Raw genomic sequence first — 14731 nt, forward strand, 5'->3', positions numbered from 1 at the left:
CCATCCCCTGACCAGCCTCCTTCACAATAAGCCCAAGAAGCCGAGAATTGCTGGCAGTTAAGTTGGCATTAGAGGAATGGAGGCCTTGGTTGGAGGGCGCCCAACATCCCTTCACCGTGTTGACAGATCATAAAAACCTAGAGTATCTCAAGAAGGCCAAACGTCTCAACCCGCGCCAGGCACGTTGGGCTCTGTTTTTTACCAGATTCCAATTCAACATCTCATATCGTCCCGGCTCCAAGAACTTTAAAGCAGATGCACTATCCCGCCTACACGCTCCTGAAATCTCCACAGAGGATCCAGAACCCATTCTTCCCCAACACGTGTTCATGAATCCCATTCAATGGTCTGAGAACTCAGTTCCCTCCTCCAATGCCTCAACCAACACTCCGCCGGGCTGTCCCCCTGGTCTTCAATATGTTCCAAGAACCCAGCGAAACCAACTCATCCAGACTTCTCATACCTCTCTGGGCACTGGTCACCCTGGGGCCAATGAAACCCTCTCGTTGCTACGAGAACGCTTCTGGTGGCCAAGTATGGCTAGGGATGTGAGAAGGTACGTACAGGGTTGTACCGAATGTGCCATGTCTAAGTCTCCACGTCATCTTCCCACAGGCAAATTATGTCCCCTTCCGACGCCCAACAGACCCTGGTCACACCTGGGAGTGGACTTCATCACAGATCTCCCTCCATCTGACAACAATACCTGTATACTCGTGGTCGTGGACCGGTACTCGAAGTCTTGCCGTCTCATTCCACTCCGAGGACTACCCACGGCCATGGAAACCGCTGAATGTCTCTTTAATCATGTCTTTCGGTACTGTGGGATCCCGGAGGACATAGTTTCCGATAGAGGTCCACGATTCATCTCCCGGATATGGAAAGCCTTCAGAGGAAGATTCAGGAAATTGGGCGTTTTTTACGTACCTTCTGCCATGGCCATCAGGACTCTTGGAACCAGTTCCTGGGCTGGGCCGAGTACGCTCAGAACTCGCTACGTCAACCAGCTACTGGACTCACTCCCTTCCAGTGCGTGCTCGGTTACCAGCCCCCTCTCTTCCCATGGTCCGGGGAGCCCTCGGAGGGTTCCGAGAGAGCGAGAGGGTCTGGGACGCAGGTCATCGTCAACTCAGGAGAGCACTCTGCAGGCGCAGGCTGACGGCCGACCGTAGGAGATCCACCGCTCCTAGGTACCTACCCGGCCAGAAGGTCTGGTTATCCACCCGCGACATCAGGATGCGCCTGCCCTGCAGAAAGCTAAGTCCCAGATTCATTGGTCCCTTTACCATAATTGAACAGATCAATCCTGTCACTTACAAGCTCCAGTTACCGGCACAATACAAGATTCACCCTACCTTCCATGTATCACTACTCAAACAGTTTTATCCTTCTGTTCCCCTCTCTGCAGAGCCTGGCGACACGACAGATCCCCCCTTGTCGCTGATCCTAGAGGATGGAACCGCCTACCAGGTCCGTGAGATCTTGGACTCCCGACGCTGTGGTGGCTTCCTGGAGTATCTGGTGGATTGGGAGGGTTACGGTCCTGAGGAGAGGTCATGGGTTCCCCGACAGGACATCCTCGATCCCTCTCTTCTGACAGAATTCTCCGGTTGATCTGTCCATAACACAAGTACTAATGTTGTGTGTATGACAGGACTGGCTGACGATAGTGCACTTACAGATTTTCACCCCCCAAAAAAAGAACAAATCAGTTCACACACGCAGATATCATGTGCCCCTGCGTTCAAAAGCTAAGTGACAATTTTCATTTTTAATACTCAAACTAAACGCAGAAATACACATTTTTCACTTCCTTCATAAATTCATTCATGTGTGAGTGTCTATCAAACAAACGTAAAATCAGTCAACATAATACAAAAAAAAATCACTTTATTGATTTAAAGAATATACCACTGTTAATCAACCGTATATCCACATCTTTAATGATCATTACATGGTCTTTACTGATCAATACAATAGACAATACATCAATACAAATCCAGAGCATCCCTGATTGCTTTTATGATGAAATAGTAATGACATGAGAAATTAAAACAATTAGGAAATAGTACATTTTCTACAGGTTTAAAATTTATTTGTGTAAGGGAAATTCCAAAATCTGACAGTTTGGATTTAACTGCATTATATTCACAAACTAATCTCAGATTTCTCCAATACATTTGATTGAAATGTTTGAGTGTATCACACATTTCAATTAATTACTGTAAACAGCATTTATATGCATAGTTAAGACTGATATAAACATATGAAAAAACGGTAGCTGAACTTTCAGAAATATAATTCCCATGTCATAACAGAAGTCACTATTTGGTTGTTGTGCAGTACCAGTACCTGCAAAAGGAAAACTGCTTGCTCCATCATGACAGTTTGAATTTTAGCATCCAAAAATATTGTTCAGAGCTGAGCTGAAGAGCACGTAACTACCATTACATGTGAGCAGCTGCATCTATGAATGACGTAATCACTGTCAATGCTGGTTATTGTAGTAACAGTTGCAACAAACAGGAGGTTTTCTTTGCCAATGGTGTATTTGGTTGACCTTATGTTCCTTAAATACACATAAAATAAAATATTGAAGTGTAGCATTTCTGTAACCAAAGCGCGCACACACGTAGTAAAAATCAATTTCTTTGAAAATATAAATATTCAGTAATCACATAAAATGTTTACAATAATAGCAAAGACCAAGTTTTGTTAATTCTTTCTGTCCAATATTTTTAAACTGTTGTATATGTCTGTATGAAACAGCCCTCTCTTCACTCTATCAATAGGTTAAAGTTAAAACCAATAAAATGAGGAGGAACAGGTAATTGCAGTGGTGTACAATCCCATTTGCTTTAATACAAGACAGCAGATCATCTGTGGAGAAAGAGGCAGACATAGAGACTTTTATTTTGTAACATTTCACAAAAGGAGTGTGTAATCTAAGCTGATTTGTGCGTATATGTACGGTATGTATTGTTTTTCATCTTTTCCTGTCACTTTCAAAATTCTACATGTGCAAATGTGCATTGCAGTGTGTGTGTGTGTGTGTGTGTGTGTGTGTGTGTGTGTGTGTGTGAATAATGACCTCCGTGGAGAGGTGTGTGAGTGTTGTTCACCCTGTGTGTGATCGTGTGATCAGTGTTCAGTGAAGTGATGACTGACCCTCTTCTCCACCCACTCAGCCCTCCAGAACTGTTGTGAAGCAGAGAGGGAGCAAGCCAGGATACAAATCTCCTCCACAGGCTAAACAAGGCAGAACGCCTCCCTGACGTCTCTGACGCAATGCCTCCTACTACAGATAACTATATAGAGTTCTGTGTGTGTGTGTGTGTGTGTGTGTGTGTGTGTGTGTGTGTGTGAGGCAGATAGATTGATGGATAGATAAATGTGTGTGTGTGTGTGTGTCTAACCTGAGACTTTCTGTATTTTTGGCATTAATTTGTTCCAGAGGTGACACACTTTAGCGCTCATCATACTCTTTTGTTCTGGGCGGTTATGGTTCAGAGTGACATACTCCTGCTGTTCATGAGTGAACACAGGCCAGTTAGCTCCATCAATGCTTGGATTCCTGACAAAAACAAAAGCCAATCAAGACGATGCAACAGTGTCATGGGGGTCCTCGCACAGCTTGAGTGACCGATTGTCTATCTGATTATACATACCCTGTCTGGGCAAAGTTGGCCCAGTGTTTCATGAACTTCTTGGTCATGTCCACTTCATTCTTCGTGTATCCCAGGGATGCATTCAGAGGCATCCCAAAGACAAATTCTATCTCATAGCCGTGCATAACGCCCATCCATGCTGGCCAAGGATTGATGGACGACCGGTGGTCAAATAAATAAAGGAAAGTCTTACCACCACGTTGCGAGTACCTGGGAGAAAGAAATAAAATATTGAACTATTTTTGCACTGCACTAGGTCAGGTTAATTAGAGAAAATAAAACACAAACATATGTAACAACCATAAGAAATGAGAATCGACTGTTTGTCCTATCTTCTAGGATGTTGGTGACCCAAACCATCCAGTTGGATAGGACAGTTAGGTTGCGTTCAGACAGACAATGCATCGAAAAATACACCCCTCTCAGCCATTTGACTAGGAGTACAGCACTGATGCAGTGAGGGTGCCAATTCAAAGGGCTCTGGCAAAAAACAAAACAAAACAAAAAAAACCCCTGCAGGGTCATCTAGCAACAAAGACATGGCTCAACTTTTGTGGCAACACATTGCAGCATTATCCTGAAAGGCCCTGCATTGGCCAATCAAATACAAATGCAAGTGAGCATTTCTGGTAGATTACTTTATATAGTCAACGTCATATTTCTTTTTTTTTGCTTTCTTCTCATCATGATGAAAGATAAAATGATTGCATAATATTATAAACCACTGTGCAGTGTTTTGGTGTCTGATACGCCCTGATACTCATGGACTACTCAAACTGGACTTCCTGGATTGTATTTTACTGCCTCACTGTTACCTAAAACCAGAATCCAAGAATTCCAAGATTTGTCACATGCACAAGTAATACGTGAATGTGAACTGCAATGTGGCTTGCTCCTAAGGTCACGCTAAAAGACTAGTGTGAAAAATGAGGATTAGATAAAAGATAAAAAATAAAAAAATTTAAAAAGTGGATACAAAAAAATAAATGTACATACTGGTATGTCACAAGTATAAATATGCAATGTGCAGGGCAGTTAAAGGATTCACTGAAGATGTGCCAGACAAGGCCGAGGATAGACAGAGGTCAGTTAGTTCAACATCCTGATGGCCTGAGGAAAGATGCTTTTTCTTCTATCCTCCTGTCTCTGTGACCCCCTTTACACCTGGCACTAAAATGTGTTTTGGGTGATCGGATTGCAATCGGACAGTGCTTGACCACATGAAAGTACAGGTGTAAATGCACCAAAGAGGCATTGAGGACGGATTGTGATCTGGTCGACCAAACCACCTCCAGAGGTGGTCAGGGACACACTGTGATTACAATGAACACAAGTTTAAATGCAATTGCATTGTCATTTTGGTCTAAACGGTAGGTTGCAGATAAAACTTATTATCCCTTAGTATTACTTTTATTACCGTAACACACTACCTTTATTGGCAAACCTTGTTTGTTTTACCTTGCCTCCTAGTTAAGAAAACCAAAACATTCCTTCTCTGTACAATTCTGGGATTTTAACCATCAACTTTTGCAGTCATTCCTTATGACCATAAGTCAGAGCACATCATTTAAATTCAGAATTGCTCTTTACCTGTGAGCGAACTCTAGCACAGGACAAACGAACAGATGGTCTCCAACCAAAGTACCCAGCGAGTCACGATTTTTAATCTTGTTGTTCTCATCTGTCCAATCAGTGTACTGGAAAATGGCTGCTTCTCTTGTGACATCATCTGCATCTGCCATTTCAAGGGCCACTCCATTCAGGAACTCATTCCTGGTGATGAGACTCTGACCCGTGATGTTAAATCCAGGCACTCCATACATTAGAAAGTAGGTCCCTTCGTCTTTGTTTATACCAAACAGCACCTCTTTCTTTGGGAGGTTACCAGTACTCAGCAACATCTGCAGGAAAAAACAATGAAGTGTTTTTGATGCAAGATGTTTTTCAAATTAAAGATGTAAATAAAATTGATAATATTGTAAAGTACAAGATAATAACACCAAATAACACTACAATGATTACCCAGTCAGCTTAGTTTTGAACGTAGGCTGAAACCAAGATACAGTTGGTTAAGGTAAGAGTTTGTTAGACGTCTACTTGTAGCCAGGTTACAAGATATAAATATTAAGTCAACTGAACTTCAGTGTGTATTTCCATGTGTGAAAGGTTTCAAAGTGTGGCAACAGGGAAATTTAAATCTAAATCTAAAAAAAAAATAAAAAATTGCTTTGGGTGACATTTGCTATATCAGCCAGTTGAGGTAAGATAGTGAAAACACACTAAAACTTATTTATAAAACACACAAAAAAAAACATGGTTCATATGCAATAGGCACATTCACACCTAATGATGTCTCCACATACCCACCCACCTACATACACATACACACGTTTGTTTCACTTCAGGTTAAAGTCCCCACTGGGATATAAGAACATGAAACACACACACGTGCACATGCACGCACATGCACACCTACTTCAACTGTATCTGGAAGGAAGTCTCCATCAACATGAGGGACAAAGATTAAGGCTAAGATTGTAGTCTGTGTGAGAACATCATATTGCTTCAATGTGATTTTCCCAGGATCAGCCTGCTGTAGACATGCTTCCAGATGAGCTGGATGAGACGTGGGGCACCCCAGTAACTTTGCCAGCTTCATTGATCTGGATGTTGACGTAGAGGCAAGGCAATCGGTGACAGAAAGAATGAGGAGGAATGTGAGGGAGAAGGAGACAAATTTTAAAAAGATGAGTGGGGATTCTTTTTTTCTGTTTTTTCTCATTGGAGCACTGAAAAGAAATACATTAAATAACTGTCCCCATTTGTGTTAATGAAATTTGAACACTAACTGATCATGACTGAGCATGTATCCTATTAATTTAGTGTTACTTTAATGTCAAAGATTGCATGTTGCAGCTTCAAACAATCCATGAGACAGTAAATACAGTGGTGTGAAAAAGTGTTTGCCCCCTTCCTGATTTCTTATTTTTTTGCATGTTTGTCACACTTAAATGTTTCAGATCATCAAACAAATTTAAATATTAGTTAAAGATAATACACGTAAACACAAAATGCAGTTTTTAAATGAAGGTTGTTATTATTAAGGGAAAACAAAATCCAAACCTACATGGCCCTGTGTGAAAAAGTGATTGCCCCCGAAACCTAATAACTGGTTGGGCCACCCTTAGCAGCAACAACTGCAATCAAGCATTTGTGATAACTTGCAATGAGTCTTTTAGAGCGCTGTGGAATTTTGGCCCACTCATCTTGAAAAGTTCAATTTTTGTCCACAGAGTATTTTCTCAAAATTCCTCCACAGCGCTGTAAAAGACTCATTGCAAGTTATTGCAAACACTTGAGTGCAGTTGTTAATAATAACAACCTTCATTTAAAAACTGCATTTGGTGTTTACTTGTGTTATCTTTGACTAATATTTAAATTTATTTGATGATCTGAAACATTTAAGTGTGACAAACAAGCAAAAAAGTAAGAAATCAGGAAGGGGGCAAACACTTTTTCACACCACTGTAAGTATGTCCGAACATCATATGAGTGACGGCGGGAGTGAAAAGATGAACAATTAAATTAATACAATTAATTAATGACTGTATTAAAACACGCTACCTGTGCCAGGCCTCAGTCTGGCTGATTGTGGCCCAGGGTGCATTAGGAGAGCCACTCTGCATCACGGCTCTTTGAAAAAGACCATGGCTGCCTGGGGAGAGCAGGTGGAAACCTACAGATGCTGATCCGGCGCTTTCCCCAAACAAAGTCACCTGGCAACAACAGCAAATCACAAGCCAACAGCTTGTTTTATTGTTTGTTCAAATTTAAACAAATCTTGTTATCTGATTTTAGGATAGAAGACAAAAGCTTTTTACCTTGGAAGAATCACCTCCAAAAGCAGCGATATTATTGGCTACCCAGTTGAGGGCCAAGCGCTGGTCCAGCAGGCCTGCATTGCCCCGGATGTTTTTGATGTCAGGAAGAGACAGGAAACCAAAAGGTCCGAGTCTGTCAAAAATGAGCTCAAGAATGAGGAAAGTTGAGAATGTTGACAACATTTTAACTGAAGATAAATTCCACATTCACTTACTCTCATAGATTCTGCAGTAATCTAAATGAGTAAAGAGAAGGGTAGCGCATAGTGATAATGACTTTCCTGTTTGTATATTCCTTTGCTCTGCTTAATGCACCCACACCAGCTACCATTTTTTGACAACCTTACACAACTTCCAATGTGGGAAAGAATCCAGTGGCAGGTATGTCAAGGAGTTTCCAGTTCCATACAGTAACTATGTCCACTCATTATTATTATTATTTATTTTATTTTTTTTTTTGCATTTTATAGTTTCAGTTTACTTCTTACCTGTAATTCATTGATACCACAACAGCACCTTCAGATTTACTTAAGAGGCGACCATCATAAATGTCCAGAGAGGACGTTCCTGCAGTGAACCCGCCTCCATAGATCCAGACAAGGACAGGAGCCAGTGCTGAGTTCTGAGGCTGGGTTTTATTGAAACGTGGGGACCAGACGTTTAGGTACAGACAGTCCTCACTCAGAGGAGTGTTTGGGTTCCACATCTCTGCACCTTTGAACCCTGGAAGAAATGATCATATTAATCAACATCAAAAGAGACTGATTGGGACTGCAGTAGATAGGTATAGATACTCTCATCTCTGTTCCTTTGTGAGATCATACATTTAGGTTCAACTTCCTTATGACACTTTATTGCAGGTAATAAACAGTAAGTAAATAATAAATTACTGGTTTGTTTTCCTCTTAATGAGCACAGCTGTGTCCAAAGCAGAAACAGCAGTCTCACAGCAATGGGTTCTATCCATATCTATTTGTGATGTCATATCTATATTTGGAGTATGTTTTGGGCGTTTCCTCTGTACTGTCTGGCACTGGTCATAGCTGGCTTCCAAACAACCCCTGACAGGTGGCTGTGTTTATAAATAGCTATGTGTCCATGACAACTAGAATACTGCTACTACTACTACTACTACTAATACTAATAATAATAAACTTCATTTATACAGCATTTTTTTAAATCAAAGTTACAAAGTGCTTTACATGGTTGAATCAGCCAATAAGGAATTTAAAAATACAGCAATACAATGAAATGAAATGAAATTAAATAAAATAAAACAAAACAAAACAAAACAAAACCCCAACAATAAAGATAATTACTAATAATAAAACAAATATGATATATTGGCAAAAAAAAACAGAGCACTAATTTATAAAATGCTTTTTTGAAAAGATAAGTTTTGTGAAGTGTTTTTAAAGATGTCACTGATTCAGCATGAGTTCCAGACTGCAAAAGCCCATTCACCTTTAGTTTTGAGCCGTAACTCAAGAACAGCCAGCAGAGCCCTGCCCAAGGATCTGAGGCTACGCCCTGGCTCATAGGGGAGCAGCAATTCAGCAATGTAGCTAGGAGTTGACCCATGAAGTGCTTTAAAGGTGATCAGTAAAATCTTAAAAGCAATTCTAAAACTAACTGGTGACCAATGAGAGAAGCTAAAACAGGTCTGATATGGTAATGCCTTGTAGTGCTTGTTAAAAGCCGAGCAGCTGAGGCACGAGATGTTTTTTTACAATGAATTACAATAGTCTAACCGAGAAGAAATAAAAGCAAGAATGACCTTCTCGAGATCAGGCCAAGAGAGAAAAAACATGATCTTTGAGATGCTCCTTAATTGATGAAAACATGATCAAACAACATTTGTAATTTGATTTTTTCAAATGAAAGTTCACTGTCAAATATCACACCCAGGTTTCTGGATAAGGGTTTGACATTTGAAGACAGGGATCCAAGATGTTTCTGTAAACATCACAATGGACTTTAGGGGACCAAAGTCAATTATTTCAGATTTACTTTCATTTAGCTGGATAAGGTTTTGGGACATCCAGCACTTAATTTATGACAGACAGGATAAATGGTGATTAAAACTGCCTTCATCACTGGTTTTTAAATGGGACAATAACATTTTTGATCCAGCCCCAATCCAACTCTTGGGTAGGGGACTAGGCGTAACAAACAGACGCTATCAAGTTGCATCGTAGGATGTTTAGTATCCAAGGTTTTCAGAGCTTGAATTATTCTAAAAAGGGACTAAGCCAGGATATCATGCCATCCACTCAATCTATTCTTTTCTATATTTTTTTCTCTTGTAAATCCCCCAATTTTATGAAAGTTTAATTGCTACTGGGACAGATTCATGTTTGTAATTACCGTGGATTCTGTACTTTACCTCTTACCGCATTTCATTAGCTCATAGTGAGAGTTCAACGCATGGGAAGAGTCTGATAAAATCCTAATGGCCTGCCAAATGGTTTCCTGCTCAAACCTCAGCATTTTGGCTTTTTCTAACCATTCAAATGGTGCAAGAAATGCTGCTGTACTATTAGTTGACACCAATAGTAAAAAACTATAACCCGCAGGTGGTCATTCCTCAATATCAAGTGAGTAACGATTAAGTACCGTGACAAGACTCCTCCTCTGATACCTACCCTACAAATGCAAGAAAGCTTTCTTGTTATATTTTTTCCATATTCATTTATAGTAAATTATATTCTATTACCCCCAAGATAGTAACTTGTGTGTAGAACAAATGGATATTGTTCGCATATAACAATAACTCGTGTGCACAAGATAACATTTTGTTTGCACAAAAAAATAATAAACTTTGGGACCTCAGGGGCTCCGTATGGTCCTAGTGAGTCGAGTAATAGCTGACATTTAAGGCACGTGTTTTATTTAACAGACGTCTTTTTGGCAAGGATTTAACACCAACTTGAATAATTCACAGTACATGTACACAGCACAGTATACAGTACATGTATGCATTGCGTCCATCTGTGTAAACATGTATCCTACCTGGAAAGACTGTGTCCGGCATCTGGTAGCAGGAATTTGGGAATTTGGTGGCATCTCTCACCCGCTCCCATCCCTCTACTGGCTCCGGAGCTCTGAATCTCAGTTTTCCCAGAGGTGGTTTTCCATAAGGAATTCCAAGAAATGCTCTAACTTCACCACCCGGCACTGAAAGCAACTTCCCTTGAACTTTCCCATGCTTAGTATTGATTAAAAGGTCATCTTGGGTGGCAGGTGATGCAGTCAGGAAATGAAGAAACAGAAAAAGAAGGGTAAGATGTGTACACAGAGAGACTGTCGCCATGGAAAATCCTGGGGAGAGAAAAAGAGTGCACACACAAACACTTTATTATTAATCTTTATATATTCAAAAATGTAGCCTATTGAAATATTACATTAAATAACGTATAATATAATAACTGAGTATGCCAGCACACCACACATGCCATGTTTATCATTTTTGTACACTTTCGTTTTGCATTTTCAAGCTTTGTCGATACAGTAGTGTGGTGTAGTGTAACATCTTTAATTCCCTTTAGCTAGCTGCAAATACTTATAGACCTATATGTTTACTTTCTGTTGTACTTCTGTACTTCACTTTCTATTTATACATGGTGGTATGAATTTTACTTGAGTGAAGAATTTAAGCGCTTTTATAACCACTGATATGAATAAGATTTATTGATATTTATTTTGACCCAAGTCAGTGTAGGGTGCCTTCTAAGAAGAATTAAGTTTAGTACAAATGTATACAGCAATCATGTCCTTTGTTTAGGGTTCATGGAGTTGTGTTCAAGGATCAGGGACCAGGGTTAGGGTTAGATTAATGACTTTTACTGTACAAGGTATGGTCCAAGTTTATATGCTGTATAATTAGACTCAGGAGAATTCAGGCTGTTGTGGAAAATACCAGCATGCATGCATTTGCCACTCTATAAGAGACAAAAGCAATAGCAAACAACAGCAAAATATTAAACATTATTACAGATGTTTAATATTTCCATTTGGGCCATGCAGTAAACCAACTGGCACTGGTTTTCTGCATTCAACCCAGCCTTTGGCTAAGTGTGGATCAAAGGTCTAGTTAGTCAAACAATACAATGGAATGCTACAGAGCAGCTGGTGTATGTGTGTGTGTGTGTGTGTGTGTGAGAGAGAGAGAGAGAGAGAGAGAGAGAGAGAGAGAGAGACTCATTCCCGCGGCAAGTGTATCACTTCAGAGGCGTCTCATTATAATCCCCAAATATTTTGAAAAAAATAAGGCCGTTAGTGAATATGAAGACGCAATTGACTGCCGCCGCAGCTGACTCGTGGAGCTGCTTTACTTTCAAAGGACACAAACTGAACAAATAGCAAGCTTCCAGAGTAAAAGCCGCGCACAGCTGGATTTAATAAGGAGACGCACGCACTGGTGAGGGACGCGCTCACTCAGAGATTCATACAAACGACTTAAAAAAAAAGATATCCTAATAGTAAATCTACCAATACCAATTTAAGAAAAAGCATTAATGACGTCTTACCTTGTCAGTTTGCAGTTTGTGTCTGGCTGGATTGGATGAGGACACAGCATTGATGGGATGAAGAAGGCGTGGATAGAATCCCTCTGTCCAGCGTATGCTGGGCTGGCCCTGTCCGCCACCCACAACTACAACTGTTGCAACTACTACTACGACCACAGCAATAACAACAACAACAACAACGATAATATTGATCGCAATAACAATAATAATAATAATAATAATAATAATAATAATAATAATAATAGTGAAAATGATATAAAAGTAAAGAATTAACATTTGAGCAAAACTTTACACTTACTCTAATTACCTTAATAAAACCATGCACTGAACCTTGGGAACATCTGGTTCAATCTTTAATAATCCATTGTATTTTATACATCATATTTTTGATGTGAAATCTTACTCTGAAAAGTGAATAACTATAGTTGTCAGATAAATGTAGTGGAGTACAAAGTACAATATTATAGTAACTGTCACAAGGGATGTTCTGTATTCAGGACTTTTAATTTAAATACATTTTCCTGATTATACTTTTACTTCAGTAACATTTTCAATGCAGGACTTTTACTTGTAATGGAGTATTTTTTACAGTGTGGTATTGGTACTTTTATTTAAGTACATGATCTGAATACTTTCTCCACCACTGCTGAAGTCCAGCAATTGAGATCTAGATTAACCTTGATTTCTCACTTAAATCTACACGCATTTACCAAGAAAAGATTTTTTGCGTGTTTGTGCTTGTGTGTCTGTTTTCATCTGTCTGTATGTGTGCAGATGGCTGTCATATCTAATGCCACCTTGTCCAAAACTAAAAAGTTACCACAACTATCATAGCAATGTGCCAGTTAATGTAGTAATATAACTGCAACAACTGTTCATACTGCAGCTTCTCCAATTACATTTTTACAATAACTGCAGTTTACAGGTCATGTAAACTATGTTGCAAAATATTCTTGAAATGTATTTCAATGAAGAAGTAAATCGCAGAAAAGGTTTCAGTCGTAGTCATCTGGACACTGTTTTCAGAATCAAGACGTTTGGCTCCCATCCGGAAGTCATTCACACAGTGAGAATGACTTCCGGATGGGAGCCAAACGTCTTGATTCTGAAAACAGTGTCCAGATGACTATGACTGAAACCTTTTCTACGATAGAACACTCCTGGACGAATGAGGGACTACACTGTCTTACAATGAAGAAGTAAAGTATGCAAAATCATTCAACATGTGAAGTATCAAGTGAAGTATCAAAGGATGAAGATTACTCTGATTACTAAACATCACAGAGCTATGCTCTTGCATCTCAAACCATCTAAAATCCAAAAAAAAAAAAGAAATCAAATACCTGCACGTGATGGATTCTCCTTCCAAAATTAACCTCAGTTCAGGCACATACAATGATGTTGCTGCACTCTGTTAAAAAAAAGAATCATTCATATACATTTTAAAACTGGTAAGATGGCATACTGAAAAAGAAAAGATCAAATTATTCTGTATGATTGAAATTGTGGCATTGTGACTTTATCCTCAAGGACGGTATAGTTTTAAAAGAAATAATCATGTTTTTATTTTTGGTATTTTATAAAATATATGATCATGTAAACTAACTAATATTAAAGATCAACAAAAATAAGAGTAAATAGCATTTTTGATGTTGATTTTTCACAGATTTTGCTTCAAAAACCTTCAAACTTTCCTCCTGCAAAGAAATCCCCATTCCCTGGTAATAGAGTACTACATTTCCTTTAAGTAATAACGTCAAACCATGGGACAATTTATCCCTATATCTTATGCAATGATTTGTTTTCTTTTTCTGTCTCTCAGTCTGTCAGTCTCTCTCGCACTGTCTCTCTGTCTTTCAACATACCAGCCAGCTGTAACAGTGGACATCAACCCAAGAGAATGAGAGCCATGGGAGGTCCAGCTCTTTAGAGACGTGTACAGCTCAGTAGGAGGGATGGTTAAATGCACAGACAGAGGTAGGAAGAGAGACAGAAAGATATAGAGAGAGAGTCAGCAAACAGTTTGTTTGAGAAGCAAGACAGCACCATAACCACACACCATCAGGGATTAGGCGGTTAAAGGATGAAATGACAGGCATTTGATAGAGAATGGTTTCTGTCTCTCATTCCAACATCATCAAAATAGGCTTGGGACTGGAATGCAACCCCCAAACACACACACACACACACACACACACACACACACACACAGACACTCAGACAAGTTAATTTCACCCATGCCCTTTTAATGCCAATCTGCTGTTATGAAGGCAGGGATAAGCAGTAAAAAAAAAAAAAAAAAAAAGAGAAAGAAAAAAAAAAACATTTGATTCATGTTTTGTGCTTAAGCTTGAAGCAATGAGATAGTAAATATCCAATCATGGTGTTACAGAGAAGGATATTGGTTTAGGTTATGTTATGCTATGCTCTTGTTTATTTTATTTGAGTGTGTGTGTGTGTGTGTGTGTGTGTGTGTGTGTGTGTGTGTGTGTGTGTGTGTATGTACACTTGTAGTTGCTACATAGGAAGGACTTTTGGGCCGTTTGAAGACTTGGTTTTAACAGTTGGGTTAGAATTGGGTCATGGTTAGGGTAAAGGTTAAGGTTAGGCTTTTAGTTGTGATGTTAAGGTTAGTGTAAGGGGCTTGGGACTG

At 39.6% G+C, this 14731-nt stretch overlaps 1 protein-coding gene across 1 annotated transcript; it reads right to left on the bottom strand.

Moving 5' to 3' along the window:
* Positions 1-2069: 2069 nt before the first annotated feature.
* On the bottom strand, positions 2070-13489 carry LOC122879361 (acetylcholinesterase-like). The gene is made up of 11 exons (XM_044203371.1): positions 13422-13489; positions 12079-12221; positions 10562-10870; positions 8038-8272; positions 7550-7682; positions 7293-7444; positions 6145-6331; positions 5259-5569; positions 3669-3878; positions 3417-3574; positions 2070-2880 (listed from the first exon to the last, which is right to left on the bottom strand). Exons 3-11 carry the CDS (start codon positions 10860-10862, stop codon positions 2786-2788), a joined length of 1782 nt encoding a protein of 593 aa, XP_044059306.1. The 5' UTR covers positions 10863-10870; positions 12079-12221; positions 13422-13489; the 3' UTR covers positions 2070-2785.
* Positions 13490-14731: the final 1242 nt, after the last annotated feature.

The sequence above is a fragment of the Siniperca chuatsi genome, linkage group LG7 (genome assembly GCF_020085105.1).
Source record: "Siniperca chuatsi isolate FFG_IHB_CAS linkage group LG7, ASM2008510v1, whole genome shotgun sequence".
NCBI classification, from domain to species: domain Eukaryota; kingdom Metazoa; phylum Chordata; class Actinopteri; order Centrarchiformes; family Sinipercidae; genus Siniperca; species Siniperca chuatsi.

Coding starts and splice junctions, on each gene's coding strand:
- LOC122879361 (XM_044203371.1), bottom strand. CDS start 10,862: ATGGCGACAGTCTCTCTGTGTACACATCTTACCCTTCTTTTTCTGTTT. Junction 7,683..8,037: donor GTGGTATCAATGAATTACAG/GTAAGAAGTAAA, acceptor CATTTTTGACAG/ACTCGGACCTTTTGGTTTCC. Junction 6,332..7,292: donor CAGACTGAGGCCTGGCACAG/GTAGCGTGTTTT, acceptor GTCAACATCCAG/ATCAATGAAGCTGGCAAAGT.